The sequence below is a fragment of the Candoia aspera genome, chromosome 1, assembly GCF_035149785.1.
Source record: "Candoia aspera isolate rCanAsp1 chromosome 1, rCanAsp1.hap2, whole genome shotgun sequence".
Taxonomy (NCBI): Eukaryota; Metazoa; Chordata; class Lepidosauria; order Squamata; family Boidae; genus Candoia; species Candoia aspera.
In genome coordinates, this window is record NC_086153.1 from 184,441,209 (window position 1) to 184,461,941 (window position 20,733).

Sequence of the window (20,733 nt, forward strand, 5' to 3'; positions counted from 1 at the left end):
ATGGTTTTTAAAAAACTTTTAATTAGCTACTTCATCAGAGTGACTGTTTGAACACAATTGTTGCATTTAGTACATATTTCTATTGAGATGTCTTTTGATTCAGTTTACGTGATTGCCTACCTCTTTTTATGACTTTAGACTTAAGGTAAAGAAGAAAGTAAGGTTCTGAGAAATGAAACCGTAATACTCAGTTTTTATTGAATTCTTAAACTTTAAGTATGTTCTATAAAATATTTTTCCTGGTAGAGGAAACAAACTTTTTTTTTATCATCTTAGGCAGTGTGCTTTTTCTGGTAGCAATGGGGTACTTGTAGCCATAGCCTCAGTTTATTATTTGTTTGGGATGCAGCATTCAGTGTTCTCTAATCAGAATGTAGAGTATATTTTCTGATGTTCCCTACTGGTTTGCAGTCATCAACATGGCCAATACGTTTTAATATTTGTCATTCATTCTTGCATATGCCTAGGGTTCTGTGGAGAATAGGCAAGATAGACATACAAATTCAGAAAAATATGTATACATCTGCAGTGAATTAAGTTAACTGATCAAGCCTGGGAGAACTGTAGCAGAGCATAGACTATCCCAGGTTTAAAGCCTGACATCTCCAGGGAGGCCTTAAAATGACTGGAAAGTGCAGACAGCTGCCCCAATATAGAAAGAGATTTGTGGCTTACCAGGTGTTGCCTTACTACCGTTCCCAGGATTTGGCCATGACTCGGGCTGTGGGGAATTGTGGTTCAGCCTGTCCCTGGTAGATAATACTGTACTAGATGAACCAGTGGTCTTTCATGGTAGAAGCTTCCTTTGTTTCCAAGATGAGATTAATGATATAGCAAAGTTTAGTAATAAAAGTGGCACAAAGCAATGGCAGAAAAACAGTGGGGGTCAGGAAGAAAAAAATCTCCTTCAGATTAAGCTTGACTCCTGGGGACATGACCATGCAGGGAGGGTTGGCAATGATACCATGATTAGTCACTGCCTTTTGCCAGAGGATGTTTTGATATCTTGATATTCCCTGGTAAGTCTCCCATCCAAATACAATGAGAACTGACCCTGCTCCCAAACCCAAATAAGATCAGCCAGGTATTGCCACCTGCTGATGCAAATCAAGTTCTAAATGCCCAGGATCCTGGAAATCAAGGCCCACATTCTTATTCCTATGGACGGACAAGAAATGGAATTTTTTCAGATTCTAAGAACTTTCACGTTCTTTCAAAAAAGGTGTGTGATCGCAACATAGCATTTTGAAGCAGAGATAATTATTTTTGTTTTCTCTTTGTGTTTCCATTGTTGCTAGATCAGTTCAAATTAAGTTGCTTTTATATCTGTGTATATTACAAGAATATGTATAATTATATTGGTCTTTTCCCCCATAGGTCGGATGCAAAGTGGCACAATTCTTCCACTTTTACTTAATGGTTTGCAATTACTTCTGGATGCTCTGTGAAGGCATTTACTTGCACACTCTCATTGTGGTGGCTGTATTTGCAGAAAAGCAGCACTTACTTTGGTATTACCTCCTTGGATGGGGTAGGCTATTTTTCTTCTCCCCACCCCCCGCTTCCTAAGTATATTAATATCATTTTGTGGGCACACTCACAGTGTAGTTTTAATTCAAGGGGATTTTTAGTATTGTTGAAAGGAAGCCCAGTCACAATTTGTAGCCTCTGTTGCTTTATTCACACAACCAATAAAATAAGAGAGACAAATATAATTCTTACATTAAATATCACTTCCCACACTGGAAGTATATATCAATCATGGCCTTTAAGTATGTATCACTGACTCACCAATCTTATCTTAGCTAAATGGGACATGTGTTTAGTAGCGTCAGGAAATGACTTCTTTGATTTAGAAAAAGTAGTCTTCTGTTAGGAAAGGGCATGAGGGCGTGATTATTCATTGTTTCCCATCTTAGAGGTGTTTATACAGGCAAGATCATTTGCTTGTAAAAAAAAATTTTTTCACCATTCCTACAGTGGGGGATAAGCCCAGCATTTATTTTTCCAGGAGTTCCTTTTGACCTGCTTTGTTTGCAGAGTAAAAAGAAGCCACATGTCTTGAAAAACCTTGGTTTTTTTTTTCCTTTTAACAGACCAATAGGCCTTAATTTGCTTCACTCTCTCATTAAATTCCAGAGGGGAGGATCCCTTTCTGGCCCTGGAAGTCTTGCATCATGCAATCTCTGATATAAGTGCACCTCCTGCCCCAAAGCCCAAGATTGTGTTGCTATTGTTTATTTGTTGCTAATGTTTCTGTTGTCTATCATGTTGGCCTACTAAAGATGCTATTTCAAGTCCAGTTTTGCATCCTAGGCTCTGCATGTGCTATGTATTCTAACCTATACCATCTCTCACTCCTGTCTCTCACACAGTCACATAGAGCCTTTTTCCAGCTAAAAATACCATTTGAAAAAAGCAGACATAGGGATTGATCAGCAAACATGATGGGCAATTAGGAATAATTTCTAGGTTTACCCAAAATGATAGGCAAGTAATGGGAGTGGAATTATTTTGGGTCCTGCCAGAGGTGATCTCTGCACTTGTGGTATCATGAGTGAACAGAATCTGGACTCCTCCAGCTTCAGTACTTCACAGCCCTGTCCTCCCCTGGTCTCCTGTCAGGGAGAGAAAGACTGTAGAATAATTGTTGGGGTTGGGAGTGGACTCTGGTTTTCTTCCTGATGTTGGAGCCTCCTAATAACCATCTTTGTTACTGACAAAGATATCCTAATAAATGTGGGCCTATTATGTGCAGAGTTATTATGACAATCAGCCTTTATTCTTTTAAAAGGGAGTTATTAAGATTTGAAATTTCTGTTTAAAACAGGGGTGTTGCATGCTATGTAGCTTCTGAGATCTATTTTTATTCTTTCATAATGCATGCTTATTTTAAGAACTATTAACACTATTAAATGTGGGTCTGAGAGCTTTAATTTACAGAAACCCATGTCCAAAGACTTTAGATGAATCAAGGCTTAAACTAAGTTGGATTTATAGCTTGAAGATGCCAGTATTATAAAAGTTCTGTATTAAATCATATTTATTGCTAAAGTTGACTCTAATCCCCTATGGGTACTATCAACTCATTTTACTAATTAGCAGTAAACTGTAGTACAATAAATTCTAAACAAATCCACCATGAGTATGTATGTATGTACAGTATGTTAATCTTACATTTATTTCTGGTACTTTAAAAGTATCAACAGGGAGATTTATATAATCCCAAAGCAGTTCTTAAAATTTCTTGATTATTTTCACCCCATGTTAACGTACAGAAGACAAATATGTAGGATCAGCCTTCAGGGAGGGACATTGTATTTTTAGAAAATTAGCCTTCCCCCAAATTAGGTATCTTCCAGATGTGTGGACATCAACTCCCAGAATTTTCTGCAGTAGCTGTTTGGGCTGGGGAATTCTGGACATTGCATTTGTCAGTTGCTGCTCTAATTCAAATCAGGATTCGACAGCATTTTGAGAACATCTGTGGCTGCCTCCAAGAAACCATACCAGTTGTTTCCACCACCTTGCACTCCTAGCCTCATGATTCTGTTCTATCACAATGTTATCCAAGGGACTTGAACACTCAGTAATAAGCTCCTGTATCCACATCCTGGAATCTACTCTCATCACGAGATTAGATTGATGAAGCCAATCAGGGTTGGAAAATATCAGAAGTTTGAGTTTAAAGCTGTGTACTCCAAAATGTTCTTGTGGACCTTTTAATTATTAATTGGTTGATTTGAGTTGATTCATACCCACCTTTTCATCCAAAAGGGCAATTAACAGATATGGAGCATAATTAAAATACGCATAATTAAAATATGCATAATTAAAATATGAATGATGATAAAACTAAGAAGAGCAGGCACTTCAGCATTAGAAAACACCAGAATGGTTTTGAATCAGTCTTACTGTAATTTCTGCTGACTTGAGTAAGAGTTAACTGGCTGACATCCAAACTGAAGCATGTATGTATGTCTAATACTTCTTCTATTAGAATTTTTCCATTGCCAGTATTGCATTAAGGGTTGAGATACTTTACTGATGCAACATTCAAAATTCCCTCGCCACATCATAGTTGAGTAGCAAAACTTGGTCTCAAGTCATTTGTGCCTTCTTGCTTTCTCTTTTGATGAGGCTGAAATGGAAGCAAGCATGGTGGTAAGGGGAAACATGCTTGTGCTTAACTTTCATAGGCTGGGTTCCAACAAAACACTTAAAATGTTTGCCTGATTGCATGCATTTAGTGGCCTCCCTCTGAAAACTTGGAGAGTTCGTGTGCTTGTGAATAGATTAAAGGTGCAATGGGCTTTAACATCTGGCTAAAATCACATCTTAATTGCAAAGTAATTAAAACAAGCTTATTTAGTCAACTAAGGTTTGTTAAATGTTAGAATAAGTTGCAGAAACATTGGAGCCTTAACAAACAACAGCCTTTCATTTCCTAAACAGCAATGGCTTTTTAGCTTTCTTGACAAAGGCCTTTTCCACACTAGTGATTTCTAGTCAGGCTCATGGAAGGAAGTTAAATTATTACAGTGCTAATGTGGAATTAAATTATATTCCAAAGAAATTGGAACTTGTCTATGTATGAAAAGCTCTAGATAACTATGCCTGAACAGTAGCAAAAAAGGTGATTTTGTGTTCTCGGAAAGATCTGTGCATGCCCATGACACAGTTGGCTAAGGACGCCCAGGAGGGGACATGTGATAGGGGTTGGGGGGTGGTTAATTCCTCCTTGAGGGAGATGGTAGTCCCACCAGCTCTTAAGGAGGTAGTGGGGGCCCCCTTCTCAAGTGGCCATCACCTGACCCAACTAGTCTGGATAATTTTCACCCATTCTCCAATCTTCCCTTTCTACAGAAGGTTGTAGAGAAGGTAGTTTACATTGCAGCTTCAGGGGAATCTGGAAAAAATGGATTACCTGGACCCCTTTCAATCAAGATTCAGACCTCAGGGTGGTACTGAGATGGCATTGATTGCACTTTTGGATGACCTCTGGTGGGAGCAAGATTGGGGTAGTGCATTCATCCTTGTTCTTGATGTTTCAGTGGCCTTCAGTGCCATTGATCATGGTGTCCTTCTGGATCAGTTCCAGCAGTTGGGAGTGGGTGGCTTTGTATTTTGCTGGTTCTCCTCCTCCCTCCGGGGCTGGTTCCAGTCAGTGTTAATGGTGGGGGGAAAGGTCCAGCCCGCAGCCTCTACTATGTAGGGTGCTGCAGGGCTTGGTTCTCTCTCCCTTCCTGTTTAACATCTATATGAAGCCTCTTGATGAGGTCATCCAACAGTTTGAGGCTGATGTATCACCAGTATGCTGATGATACTCAGCTTTATATCTCTACCAACCATCTCAGTGATGCCATGGACATCCTGTTCCAGTGCCTGGAGGCTGTGGGGGCCTGGATGGGGCAGAACCGTCTTTGGTTCAACCCAAGAAAGACTGAGAAGCTTTGGGTATTTGGACTTCCTGGTGCTGAGGATCGTCCATCTTTGGTTCTGGATGGAGTGGCACTACTTCAGACTCAGTGCACAATCTGGGGGTCCTCCAGGACTTGCAGTTCCTGCTTGAAGAGCAGGTGACAGCCATGGCTAGGAGGGCCTTTGCATGCCTCCAGGTTGTATGTCAGTTGTGCCTGTTCCTGGACTGGGGGGCCCTGCTCATGGTCACTCATGCCCTCATGAGTGGCCTCATGGTCACTCATTCCCATCTGGGCCACTGCAATGTGTTCTACATGGGGCTGCCCTTGAAGAACATTCAGAAGCTTCAGTTGGTGCATAATGCAGTCGCATGAATAGTTAATGGCACCAGTTATTGGCACATTTAACACCACTACTTTGTGAGCTGCATTGGTTGCCAGTGTGCTGCCAGGTGCAATTCAAAGTGTTGGTTGTTGCCTTTAAAGCACTTTGTGGCTTGAGGCCAGGTTACTTAAGGGTTAACCCTAACCCAGTTGTTTCTACTTGTCCCATCTGGTCCAGCAGGATGGGCATGCTGTGGGTCCTATTGGCTAATAGGACCCAGAACGCAGGCTCATGGGCCTAGAAGATGTGCCTTTTCTGCCATAGCACCTACCCTCTGGCACATTGTCCCTCTGGAGATTATGTTGGCCCTGACCTTGCTGGTCTTTCATAAGACCCTAACCTAAAGACCTGTGCTCATGGCTGGGGCCCCAAATGTGTGAAGAGACCCATCTCCTGGCTATGTGGATGATTGGTGGTTTTCTTTGCTGCTATATATTTTACTTTTTGTACATGTATTTGTTTTATTTTTATCATTGTCTGCTGTCCAAAGTCATTGAGATGGGCAGCTATATAAATTGATGAAATAAGTGAAGTTTGGTTTAATCATATATACCAGCTTTGAGCCTTCAGGATGGCCTTGTATCAATGAAAAAGCAAGATTAGACAATATGCTTCTGAAAGCTCTGTGGTTAATTCACTGTTTAAAAATTTATACAACGCTGCTCTTATTTTGAAAGTGTAGGAAAGTAGTCTTTCCTTCCCTTCATTTCTATTATACCAGTACAGCAGTAGCTGGATAATGCCAGAAGATGCTATTGTAGAAATCACTGATAAGGAAATGCCCAAAATTCAAAAGGGCAGGTGAAAAACAAAACCCACAAAAAGCCATATAACCCCTTGAAGATTAGCAGATGTATTGTAACATATGTTTTGATAAACTACAGTGTGCCTTGTCAGATGGTTCTTTTTCTAGATCACTTTTGGTATCTGTTGAAATGGGCCTTAGTTTCACAGTAATGACCCTGGTTTGGTACCCATAGCTGCCAATATAGTTCAGAGGAAGCATCTCTAAGAATGGCAGTTTTCATCTTTGCCCCAGCGACAGGAATGTCATCCACCTACGGATTGGCTCTAGTGCTTGTATTGTAAGGATGGGATAGGGATGTAAGCATCTGCAGCCATGTATGAGCGTTGGCTATCTGGGGTCTCAGTCAGAGATATTAAGGACTGAATTTGAAATCTTCTGCTTCCAAAATATATGGTGTCCTGCAAGGGTTTGCCTTGAATGCATCTGAATCCCAGAATGAATACAATGCATGTGATCTATGGTGCTTTGCTGTGATCCCTGGGGCTGCAACAAGAGGGGACAATTTGGGGGGACAGAGCAGTGATATGCTAATATCATCCAGGGACCTTGCTATCCTCAAAGTTTAAGAGAACCTCCCTCCCTCCCTTTCTTCTTGATTCTTTTTAATAAGTGTGAACTAAAGCCTAAACACTTTTTATTTTCCTGCTGAAAAGTGACTCTTTGATTGCTGCTGAAATCTGGCCAGGAGTCTGATGCAGCTTATGGGCTAAGGGTGGCCCAGCCCTGGACTAGTTTATGTAGCAGCATGCCATTCTCTCAGCTTCGTTACAGCCTGTTGCTCTCCATGGGTGTGTCAATAGCTAGGTGTCCAGAACGAAGGAAGATGCATGCTCTTCCATCTAAACATGGGGCTGTTTAGATGGAAGAGCATCTAAAGTAAAGCCAGCATCGTCAGTAGTATTTTTCTGAAGATGCATAATGGTTAGTGATATTTGAAATGGGTGGCTGAATGAATAGAGATGCAACACTGGATTATCTATTTCCTTATAATTTTATATGAGTTTTGCAGTCAAAAGCAGTTAAAAGATTAATTAGGCAAGGGCCCATAAGGAAAGGAGAACTGGGGGTCAAGGCAGTGGGAGATAGAGGAAGAAGATTAGTTTGACACTGAAAAGGCCTTTCTCTCCATTTGGGTCTGGGGGTTCTTCCCTTGCAGCTAGAGAGAGGCTCCTCCATCATGCTGCCCTCTACTGCCGGTCAGTTGAAGCCCCTCTCTCAAAGTATCTGGTCTTCCACCTGCTGGGAGGGAAGGGTGGTGTTTCCTAGTGGTCCTTGTGAGTGTCCTGGCAAAGGCCACAACACCTCTTGCTTCTGCACTCCCACAGTTGAGATGTCTCAGTAAGAAACCCATCATTTGCTGTTTACAGGGTTCCCATTGATACCTTCCTGCATACACGCTGTAGCCAGAAGCATATATTTCAATGACAAGTAAGTCATCTCCTGTCTTTGAAAGAGATTTTTGAAAATATCTCTTATAAGGACAGAATTATTCTTCTTCTCTAACTCTGTTTTGTTTTTGTTTGTTTTAAATATTCTGTAGCTGCTGGATCAGTTCAGAGACTCATCTGCTGTACATCGTCCATGGCCCTATTTGCACTGCTCTTTTGGTATGAACTTGTGAAGACAATCTCTTTTTTAAAGAACTTCCTCGCTTTTATGTTTTCTCAGCCTGTAAGGAGTGTTATCTTTTATTTAAATGGAAGCAAACTAAACAACAACTACATCAGATATGGTCACCTATACCTGAGGGTAGGAATTTCTTGTCGAGTGAAGTGGTATGTGTCAGTGTTTGGTGTCAGTGCTACGATAGTCTGCTTCATTGGCTGAAGTCTAAACAGTTGTGTGTTGGACTATTGGGCCACTGGGACAGGTTGACGTCTGCATGGAGCAGGGTAAGGTGTTCCAGCAGGTCTAATAATATACCTGCAGAGCGGTGTTACTGTCACCAGTCTCTTCGCCTCCTGGCAGGCTGATTTGGTTATCAAACAGCAGTACTGTGATGCTTAAGAGTTACATGGTTACCATTTATATTCATGCTCAACTGACAGCTTGGCCTAGTGGTTAAGGCTCCAGGCAAGAATCCAGGAGGCTGTGAGTTCTAGTCCCACCTTAGGCAGGAAAGCCAGCTGGGTGACCTTGGGCCAGTCCCTCTCTCTCAGCCCAACTCACCCCACAGGGTTGTTGTTGTGGGGAAAATAGGAGGAGGAAGGAGTATTAGGCATGTTCGCCGCCTTGAGTTATTTATAAAAATAATAAAGGCGGGATAGACAATAGGTAGGTAGGTAGGTAGGTAGGTAGGTAGGTAGGTAGATAGATAGATAGATAGATAGATAGATAGATAGATAGATAGATAGATAGATAGAGGCAGGCCTGCAGTGTTTTTTTTCCAGCCCTGCTGGAAAATACATTGCTTGCAAAAACAAAGCTGGTGGGAGCAACGTGCTTGTCTTTAGGATGGCCTGTTTTTCACTGTACATGCCTTACAACTTCCACTGTAAAAGCATCTCTCCAGCACTCTGCAACCTTCCTAGCTTTCCACTTTTACAAACCCATCCCCAAGGAGGGGATCCTGAGGGAACTGCTTCCATGAGGTCTTTTCAGAATAGGAAGCCAAGGCAGCTAGGGGGACTGCAGAATGATGGAGAGGTCTGGAATGGAAATCACCACCACCGTCCTTAGCCATTATAACACCCCAACCTTCTAAATACTTCCCAAAGCAATAGACAAACACCCAGAAAATCAAGTACAAAAAGAAAAGGCCTCCGGTGAAAAAGACAACTTTGGAGTAATGGACAAAGCAATCTTGGCACAGTATTAAGGTATATGCTCAAAGACCAGACACTGCAGATACAACAGCAAAGGTCCTGGCTGGAACTTGTGGAGGAGTGGCATTCGCAAGAAGTGTGCCAAAGTCCCATCAACAGTTTTCTCATCAGCTTGCACAGGAGTTCCCGTTCTCCTTTCTAGCAACAGCTTGTCTTCTGAAAAAGTTTGCCTGAAGTCATGACAGTCCCTCCAGGGCCTTTTGAGACTGCTACCCTTCACATGTTTGGGAAAGAAGCACTTTCCTAATCAGACACTGGGCCTCAGCTGTTGCTTGTGTTCATTAGGAAAGAGGCTGAAACTGAAACAGCATGTTGCATAATGACTGGTTTTAATACTGAATGTTGGGTGCCGTTTTGGCTTCCTGTAGTATAAAAGCATCCAAGAAATCATCATAAATGAATAGCAGTAAGTGGCATATATAAGTTGATTCAGCTATATTCCCGAATACTTCATCTAATTCTGGTCACCCACTGAACAATGATATTACAGAATTGGAAAAGGTGTAGAAAAGGTCAATTAACATGATTAGAGGAGGTCATCAAGCACTGACAGATCTGCTTTCAGATGAGTGATAACACATGCACTATAAGTTCCAGTATATTTAATTGGATTCCCTTCTGGATCGCAGGCTAAGAATAGATGTCAAAAGTTATACGAGGAGTAGACCGATGTTTCTGTTTTGTGTATGTCTTTGGGATTTTCATGTAATGGGGGGTCTTACCAAATAGCTAGCACAGGAGAGGCGTACTTATTCCAAAGATGCCACTAGTGGCTAGTCACAAAGTCCTCATTCACCAGGAAACAAATTGGCCAAGTTGTACCCTGACGTTTCCTCCCCTGGATGTTTTCTACTATCCCAGTTTCCCTCTTTTTTGTTTTGTTTTGTTTTGCTTTGTTTCCTGGCAGGCAGCTGTATTTCTAAAGAAAGCACTGGGTTACAATCATCTATTACTTAACTGATGATTGGTAGGGAACCTGGCAAATATCAGAGGAATTGGGGTTTGTATGATTAATGCACAGGTACACAGTTTGGTGAACAATATTCACAGAAATGAATGATGATCACTTATGAGGATGTTGGCTGCTGCTCAGAGTCTTTTGAGGCCCTACCTCCTGATCCCAGGAGAAAGTATGAATCAGTAGGAAATACAAAATGCAGAGAGACCAGGACCGTGCACTTAGTCCCGCCCCAGATTCTCTTCAGCCTCCACTGAATATGGAAGATGGGAGACTGTATTTGTATTGACTTGAACCAGCCTCCCTATTTTATTCTTACCCAGAGAGCTGTAGCCACATTAATGTCAACACAGATAGAACTGTCCTCCTCCAACTGAATGTGTGGAGGCTGGAGAGAAGAGAGGCCAGGACTCTGTGCACAGTCATGTTCCCAAATGAGGTTAAGCATTTCATGCATTCATGCAAACACCAGAATAAGGCTACTGTCTCCTAAGGGAAAAGAATTCCGAGGATTTCAGACATAATCATCGAGTACCATTCCACAGAAGCCACCTCCTTCAACCCATACTTTGAGAACTGGGATTGCTTTTCCTTGGGAGGGATGGGTTTCTTATTCCATTTTCCTGGACACTGTTCTTAAAATAGCTTCATGCTACTGCAGTGAGTCAAAAGGCTCAAAATCTCATGAAATTCATGCCTCTTAGGATATTCCATATATGGAGGGGACAGAGAAGAATTCTAATTATAAAATGTCAAGAAAGAGCATGCTACTCAAAATGGGTCCTTACATCACTTTATATAGAAGATGAAACTTATACAGATGGTTCACTTTGATGTAGGACCCTGTTCAGCTAAGTGGAGCTGAAGAACTGGCCATCATCACTTGGGGAAGCAAAGGGTTCACTGTGCACATGGCAGCTTCCTTTATATAAATTTCTGATGACCAACACCTTATTTTCTTAGGGATGACATACACAACCAGTCCCTGTCAAAATGGTGTGTGTGTGTGTGTTCCTCTAATTTTCTTGTTTAAATACAAAAAAAGGAAATAACCCTAGCAACTTAATAAAAAAAAATCAAAATCTAAGTGTTAAGTTTGATACATTTACATAATACTAAGCCAATCAGGACAACAACTAACATCATATTAATAGACAGTTTAAAAACAGGTGGAAAAGATAAAAATAGAGGAAATAACACAACATATAAGTAGATCCAGAACATCTCCAAAATATTTGACCAGTTTGTTTGAAAATACTGAGTGTGAAGGGTTGGAGTTTTATCTGTTCGATAGTTATTCTATATATAATGTAGATAACTTTTAATTTGTTGTGCTTTACTTCAAGATAACATTCTTTCATGGAAAGCAGTATAAAATTGATTAACAATAGAAAGAACAATTTTTAAAAATAATCAGAAAGATTGGAGGCTTTTCCTTTTCCCTCTGGATACCCAGGCCAACTCCTTGGCTGATTTGGGGGTTTGACAGGATTGGTCTGGTCTATCTAGGGATGTTCCAGGCCCGTTCTCTGAACTTTCATTGTATACTGGGGTAAAAGGAGCAAACAACTCTTAATTATTGTTATCTTGGAAAATATAATAAAAGTATGCAAACATTTATCCACTTGCTCAATAAAATGGTCTTTAAACATACAGTATGGTTAATATTACCAACTACATTGTAACAAGCTATTTTAAACACTTGCATTTTTTGATTTTTCACAATGAATTTGGGCGCCCTGTTTCTGTTCCTGTTCCTGTCATTTCAGCCACTCTCCCCACCACCACTACACAACTCAGATACTTCGGGGGTTTCGGTCTGGATGTGTGGCATATGATCTGCAAAACAAAATCATAACCATTAACAGAATCCTCTTCTTCCTCTTGTAGGTGAATCTCTTTTTCCTGCTGAACATTGTCCGTGTTCTAATCACTAAGTTAAAAGTCACCCACCAGGCGGAATCCAATCTCTACATGAAGGCAGTCAGAGCCACCCTCATACTGGTGCCCCTGCTTGGCATTGAATTTGTGCTGGTTCCATGGCAGCCAGAAGGTCGTGTCGCTGCAGAGATTTTTAACTATGTGATACATATCCTGATGCACTACCAGGTATCAAGGGTTGGCAATTTATAGTGCTTCGAACCTGAACAAAATGAGTAATTTAATCGATTTCTTATCCAAGAAGCAGTTGGGAGTCTTGAAATACGTATTTTAGTATTTCTCTATAGAGAAATATCCATAGATATTTCTCATAGTAAGAACTGAAGGATAATGCAGGAATGGGCAGAGGGACAATTCATTTAGCGATTTTTGCCTTCATGAAAGGCACTAGTTTGTCAGTTTTTCAAGGGATATGAAAGGGAGCAAATGGTTTTGGTTTTTTGTTTTGTAATTCTCTCTAGCCCTTGAGAGGCTCTTTCCAATACCTGGCATTTTGCAATCATGCACAAGAATGAGTTCCTTGTAGACTTTGTAGTTACTACTTTGGCAGAACTCCTTCTAACACATTGTTTTCTTAGCCAACAACATTTAGCTATGGAATGGCCACACAAGGGCCTCCAATGCAAAGTCAAGTGAAAGCATGATCAGAAAGAGAAGAGCAATATTCAAATTAAAGCAAATGACATCAAAGCTGCAGTCAGCCAGCAGAGAACTCAGACATGGAAGGTATCACTTGAGGGGAGATATTTTAGACTTGAGATAGGACTTGTTTCAGTCCTATTTAAATTGGACTAACTGGGAGGGATTGAAAGGAGAATGACTCAAATGATAGTTACGATGTGTAATGCCACCGCTGACTTCCAGCTGTCTGTCAGTCCTCCTACAAACCATTCTTGAGAGTTGAAGGTCCCTCTGGAATGGCATGAATTGGGGTTCAGGGATCTGTTAAAAAACATAGCCATGGAATTACGTCAGAGGGAATGTCTTATTTGGGTTATATTAATCATTCATCAAATATGAACATATGTAAGGCAAGTAGTAACTTCCTGTTTTACTCTGCAGGGCTTGCTGGTGGCAACAATTTTCTGTTTTTTTAATGGAGAGGTATGGTGATTCATTTATGTATCTCTTTTTATGAATGAGTTGGATTGTTGGTTTGAAACCTAGCTGTGCTGGAGATTCTAAAAGTAGCTAAAGCTGTAGTAATAAAGAAAAAGGTTTTAGGATGATCCCAGATTAGGGTTAAATTACCCTGCATCCTTCATGGAATTTTAAGAGAGATACAGAGGACAGTCTTCCATTACCTTTTAACCATCCTTTTTTCCCTAGTGCTGCTTTGGTCATTTTCACTCGTCAGAAAATGATCAAAGAGAATGCATCATACCTTTTAATGAGTCACACAACTGTCTGGAATCATTTCTTCTCTGTGACTGAAAGGGAAAAAACCATCTTTCTAAAATAAGTACTAAATAAAATAAATGGCTTTCTTAGAAGTAAAAAAAAAAAGGAATTGAAATTTTAAGCCAGAATTATCCATGGAACCTACAGGTGGCCGATTTTGCAGTTATATTGGATGGTCTCAGACTACAAGACCCTTACAACACGTTGTTTAGTTTTCAAAGTATAAATCTTTATGCTTCGTGTCATGAAAGAAAATTGTTGTTTCCCAAATAATTATTGTGAATGGGGAAGGCTTCATTTTTATCACCAAGAATGCAGTAATAGAGGAATATACTGCAATTGAAAAGCAGTTGAAGTGTGTGTGTGTGTGTCTGTGGGCGCAAACCATAAAAGCTTTGTCTTTTCTGGGCTTTGCATGGCAACATGTGATCCCAAGAAAATATGCATTTGTGTTGAGCTGCCAACAGCATGCCCACGCCTGCTCTGAAGCACCTTGTTGCATTCTGACAGTGGCTCCTTAGTTCACACCTGTCCAGAAAAAGATGCAGCTTCTTTAAGAAGATGCTGATAGCTGAGATTTGCAAAGCCACACCACCCTCAAGTACCCTTTTTGGCTTCAAATCTGTATTGCACCACATTCCTATTTATAAGCTTTTTGTCTATTTTTTTCTTTTGGGGGAAATGGATTATCTTAAAATCAGAATGGTTTTATTGGTAAACCGTAATGATGAAACTTTACCTTGTACAGTATCAGTAATTCTTTTTTACAGAAAGCTCTTAATTTTGTTATCTTTCAAAAATGTGATTTGGCTCAATATCCTTGTACAGTATATCTATGTAGATGATAGCCAAACAACAATCTGTCTCTTGTTTCAAAGAAGTGCTAAGGGAAACTGCAAAGCTACAGTTTAGAGACTATGTTCTAGACAATACAACAAATCAATCCATTGCAGCTAAAATGAGACCAGTTAGTAAGTTATGCTTATTCAGAAATATACAATTTTCTACCTTGTCAATTTCAATCCATCAACCCAAATTTAAATTCTGTTTATCTTGAATTCTCCATTTGGACGTAACTTCAATTATACTGGAGGTTTTATATCTAAGAGCCAATGTCTTATATTTTAATGACTTGCAGTTATTTCTAACTTCTGAAGACCTTATTCTTTGAGAAAACAGTGTGCTTTGAAACCACTGAGATTTTGAGTCATACCATGGATCCCGCTAAAACTTTATGAACATTATACCTAAAATGGTTGCCAAATGGACATTTTAAGATGAGCAAAACAAAGATCACTTTACATGGCAATCCATTTGTTTGCTAATTTTACTGTAGTACTTTCATTTAGTTACAGAAAAGCGTTTGTTTTAGCATAATTAAAATCTTACCTTCAGAATGATGAGTTGATACCCACCATGCAAACCATCCTCTGTATAGTACAGCAGGGCAGTGATTGCTCGTTCATAACCAATCGCAGTTTAGTAGCACAAGATAAAATAGTAAATGTCAGCATCAGATGTAAAATCAGTATTCAGGATAGGAAGTATGGTTCCTACTTTCTCATCAGAACTTAACAGAAGAAAAATACTACTTCTTAAGGTCTGTTCCCACTAGATAGATTGATTCCTGGATTTCTATATTTTGGATCCTAAAAATAAGTTGAGGATATACACAGAAAGGAAACTTCTTAACAATGTCTCCCTGTTACAGATTTTCTTTACAATGCTTGTCTCTAGAACTATTTTGCACAAAATGCTATAATTAATGTATATTGATATCGTATTTTAATATTATGATAAAATTCAGCAGGAGCTGATAATTTTTAACCACAAAATTCCCTTCAACATCTTTGAACCTTTAACAGAGCAGATTTGCAGTCTTTCACTCTGGTATCAACTGTTCTTGGAGGCACTGAATTCCATTCACATTTCATCAAGGCCTCTAGTAAATCAAACTTCCTGTTGCACAGGTGGCTTACCACATTGTATGAACGGAAACTATTGTAAAACAGAACATCCTTCCAAAGAAGTGGGTAAACAAATTCAGACCTTATGTACCTTCATTTGTATTATCCAACATATTTTTAACCAAGGTGAACTCTGTTCAGGAAACAGTTTTTCCACCAGCTTGATGGAAATATGAATCAGGTTTTTCAACTGAAAACTTCTGCAGGATTAAGCCAACAAAAATACACTGTCTCACATGTTGCTGAGCATCTAAAAGTAATCAGTACTGTTATAGAATATTTATTACTTACATTTGTAATCTCCCCATCCTTATGGTTGCTCAGAGAGGTATACATTGATTCTCAAGCAACCTTTCACACAGACATTCTTCCTTGCAGGCCAGCAGTTTCAAGGCTAAATATAACAATTATCCCCAAAAGCCATTCTCTGTTTTCCAATGGTTCACTGGAATGATACTATGTTAAGTAATTGTAACTTTTGGACCTCCTGATTTCTAATTCCTTCTGTCTTCACTATTTTTAATCTTCGGTTGCAACAAGAAACACCTGTATTTGATCAAGTGGTCCATATTCCATGAGTTTCTTCTATAATAATAAATAATAATCTTTTGTGCTACCCGAAGATTCATTGCTGTTCTTGCAACAGCTTAATGCAGCTACTATTTTGGAAAATACTTTGTAACATTTTCCTTTTATTTGAAATGGCAATCATTTCATGCAGGTATCTGTGTCTGTAAGCACCTAGATCAAGGGCTCTCTTGGTTAGTACAGAAATAGCTGGGATGAACTAAACTTCAATTTGGGGCCATAAAGTTCTCCAGGAGAGTGACCCATGGCAAGGGCGCAAAGTACCAAAAGCGGGAGTAGCTTAACCTCCTCAAAGACAACTATTACAGACTTCGGCTGTTCAGGTCTCAGTGCTGTGGAAATGGAAAGTGGAAATAGCAATATAGATCAGTGTTTAATAGTTATTAATGCCTGCTTAAGAAAGCTTACTCCACAATTTGTGTGGCGTTAAATTACCCGAATGACCAAATTAACCATCTAGAAATGAAAAGATATTGTATATGTTTTTCTCCTTATAGCTTGACTTTTTGAGAGATCTTTCCATGCCCTTATATACATTAGTTGCTAAGCCATTTTCTTCCTTTGCTCTCACTGGGAAGGGAAAAAATGCTCAATACACTTGAGTCTTGACCAATGATATGCAATTGTTGACCTAGAATATAAAATGAAGAAAACATGTGCTGAACTTCTTTTTTTCCCCCTTTAACTTCTATCATTTTTTTTTTCCTTTTCCATGAAATAGGTCCAGTCTGTCCTACGGAGGCACTGGAATCAGTACAGGATCCAGTTTGAGCATAGCTTTGCTCACTCCGATGGTCTCCGGTCAGCTTCCTATACCGTTTCTTCCTCCTTAACTGATGGCCAGAGCTTCAGTTATAACCATGACTCCACCAGTGAATATTTAAATGGAAAAAGCTTTAATGACATGGAAAATGTTGCTTTTAAACCCGAAAAGCTATATGGGTGATTACAGAAGACTGTTTCAGTTCTCACTGATATATTATTTCAAGATGACTCCATGAGCAGCACTGACTTCCGGGGGGATGGTTGTTCTTGAAGAATGCAATGAATTTCAATTTGTTTCTTGTGTCCACATGCATTAGCATATCTTAGCATGTGAGTACTTATATACTGGAGCTGGTGACACCCAACCATTGAAATGTTAAGCTTCAACCTCTGGATTTAAAACATTCAGAAAGATGCTGGTTGAGATTTTAATGGGATCAATCATGTCCTAGTTAGATCTGTACTTGTATATATTTTTTCTGCATATGAATATATCTGGAGATAGATAAACTTTGCCTCTTCGACTTCTACTGTGTAGACAAATTGGGCAATTATTTTGTACGATGGGAATCAGAGAAAGTTCTGTATTTTTTCAGCAGTTTGTTTCATGACTGGGTTGTCATTTTGCAGCCATTTTGTTGCTTCAAAACATGTATATACGGTATTTATCATATTCTGTTGTCTTAAGTGCAACCAACAAACACAGTCTAACTCTTGGAAAAAAATCACTAATTGAGAAGCATTTTTCATGTTGACTGTGCAGCATCTGACAAAGATGGATACAAACCAATCTGCAATATTCTAAATAAAGTGGGTTCAAATTCACTACAAATGGGAGGGCCAACATTTTCAGGTATAACTCTGCCTCTTCCCTTCAATCCCTGTAAGGAACCTAAAAGAAAATAGTCATCTTATCCCATCATCTTATCCCAGGCATGGGAACTGTGATGATAAGGTGGAGTTCGTTTTACGGCTTTGGTGCAGCCTCGAACTTGATGACATCTGCGCCTCCCAGCATTCTTAATCATGGATTGATCACAGGGAATCCATTCTGCAACCCCCCCAACAAGAAAATGCTGTTCAGAGAACAAAAGGGATGATTTCCTGGATTCTCCTTGCCCAGAGTATTCTTCAAGCTTCAGGGACCCAGCCCGTGCCCAGAAAATGCTGCGCCATTGGCGCTACTTAAAAAAATAGTACTGCTTAGTCTGCCATTCCCCACAGGAAGCCTGATAAGGTGGAGTTTCTGTGCATCTGTGGACTTCACTTTTGTTTTAATTAATGGATCCAGTTTTATATGTGCATGGGTATAACGATATAATTCCAGCAAAGTGAATGTTTATGAAGGAGCAGTGCATGCGTTAGAGTATGCTGTATATGTCTTGCAGGATATGCTTTGAAGGTATTATGCCAGTGTCAGTGGTAGATTTGCATTCAGTAAAGAAACTGGGTGCGTAACTTACCTGACGGGGCTTACCAAATTAGAAAAAGGTGTGGTAATTTGTAGATAGGCTTCCCTGATTGGGCAGCTGCTTTGATCAGAACAAGAGAAGACAGTGCAGCAGCCAAGCCTTCTAGAGAGCAGAGAGGAGTGATGGGGCTTAAACCACATTTATTTATTTTTGCTGAGTGGAAAATATGGGTGGGGGAAATCAGTACTGGAAGGCAGTGTCTAGTAACAGAAGTAGTATACCCACAGGGGCTCCATGATCCAGGCCCCACAACCAGAATCCTGTCACTTATCGTCAACAGTGATCCTATCTTCCTATAACCTTTACAGATGCAGAGACACTCTCACTCAAAGTCCAGGGCTAGAAATGAGTTGCTCCTATTGGGGTGAGCAAAGACTAGATGATGATGATGATCTAATCAGGCTGGGCACCCCAGTTCAGACACCTAAGCCAGGTAGATTTTTGGTTTCAGTTGTATAGATGTTGGCCAAGCACTAGTGGGGTTGTTTAGACCTTGGCTTTATTTTTTTTAAAGTCAATGGGAAAAGTGCAGTTCTTCCACTGGTGGCTGAAGAGGAGGGAAGGAAGGGCAATTATCTTCCCCTTTACAGCCATTCGTGTCATCTCTAAATCTACTCTGGATGGTCGGGGAACTCTCCAGAGCAGGTTCAGGAGGAGCTGAAAAAAGTGAAATTAGTAGAAATTGTTGTGCTGGCAGATTTCCAGTAGGAGTCTTTTGATTTTGTGTGTTTGTTTTGCCTCTCTTCGTTCATTTGAAGCCAATGGACGAGATGGCCAAAGAGGCCATCCTATTATTTGGTCTTGTACAGAATCCTTAAATAGCTACAGTTAGCACTTTATATCAGCAAAGGGTCCTCCACTCTTGTCTGAAAACATGAAAGCTACATGGAAGTCAGTGAGATTTGAGGCCACCTTCATTGTCTGCAAGATTGCATCTATAGCCTTCTGAATGAAGCTTCTCCTGGCTTGCATAGAAGAACTGGTTTAACTTTGTGTTGTCTGAGGTTACTGGGTCTTATTCTTCTGCCTGTATATACAGAAGTGCTTTACCCAATGGATAACACCACTGTTACTGTATGTTTCACTGATCCACAACTGTGCAAAAGATTTAATAGGATAAATGTCTTTCAAGGAAGTTTGGTAAGAACTTTATGCTGTGCCTTTGTGAACATTCTTTAAAAAAAAAAAAGATAAATCCTGTATACTGAATAGCCAAATAAATATGCAAGAGCACATGAAATTAGGTGAAATAAACCTTTCAAAACTCATGAAAGAAATTGTTTTTTTTACTGTAGCTTATTTAATTCGAAAGCACAAGAATTATCGAGTTGCTATTGTTGATCATGCATGCTCATACTGAAGTCCTTCTGATGCATGAAAATAGCGAACAAAGGATCAAATACAGCTTTATCTTCAGCAGAACCTCCCGCCCTTTTTAAGCATTGTGAAGCATGTAGGTTTCCTCCTTTCTCAGAGTTGCATACTAATTGTCATTTTGCAAGCAGTCAGCAGCTAATCAGTTAATATTTGAGATGCTTTAAGAACTAACATCTTTGGTTGGGTTCACACCCAATTAAGGCTATAATGTGGCTGGTTTCCTTTCAGTTGAACATCATTTGTGGACCTAGACATTGTGATTTATCAACCACAGTTCTTGTTTAGCCATATGGGTGAACCGGGCTATTAGCGCTTGTTCAAAAACTGTGATATTTGAGGCCAACTGCTGAAAAAATTGATGACTTTATTGTCAATAATCTTGTGGGCAAGTTTAGGTGAAGTTTATATCTAGGTGAATGCTTACATTTTACTTTTTCATTGCATGGGCTGCTGGACTGTATTGAATTGGGCAGTATAATGGCTGCTGATGGTATAAATTTGAAGACCTTAAATTCTCAGCCCCATCTCTTTGTTTTGAAAAACATGGCTGTGATTAGGATTGAGTCTTGGCTGTGATTATGCAAAAAAAGCTACAAAAGTTATTTTCTTAAGAAAATGTCTTTTTAAAATAAGTGTTAAGCTTTTATCCTTCAAACCTAAAAGAAGTGGATAATACGTGCTGCATCTCAAAAAAGCAACCAGTTTCCACTGAAAGATCTTTGCAGACCTTCACCCCAAGGCTAAGAAGAATGTAAAAAATAATGCAAATGAGACAAATCAGGCAAAACTGCATAACGGAACGCAGGTCAGAAAAATCCTACATTCA

The 20,733-nt window shown here is 39.8% G+C and overlaps 1 protein-coding gene across 1 annotated transcript in view; it reads left to right on the plus strand.

The window, feature by feature from the left end:
* LOC134507442 (calcitonin gene-related peptide type 1 receptor-like) overlaps positions 1-19,807 on the plus strand; it is a 79,830-nt gene extending 60,023 nt beyond the window's left edge. Inside the window, exons 8-13 of the mRNA XM_063318089.1 lie at positions 1,378-1,531; positions 7,981-8,041; positions 8,154-8,220; positions 12,287-12,505; positions 13,400-13,441; positions 17,015-19,807. Of these exons, the coding sequence (XP_063174159.1) occupies positions 1,378-1,531; positions 7,981-8,041; positions 8,154-8,220; positions 12,287-12,505; positions 13,400-13,441; positions 17,015-17,239 (768 nt within the window). The 3' untranslated portion in view covers positions 17,240-19,807. The remainder of the gene's footprint in view (positions 1-1,377; positions 1,532-7,980; positions 8,042-8,153; positions 8,221-12,286; positions 12,506-13,399; positions 13,442-17,014) is intronic.
* The last annotated feature ends 926 nt before the right edge of the window (positions 19,808-20,733 follow it).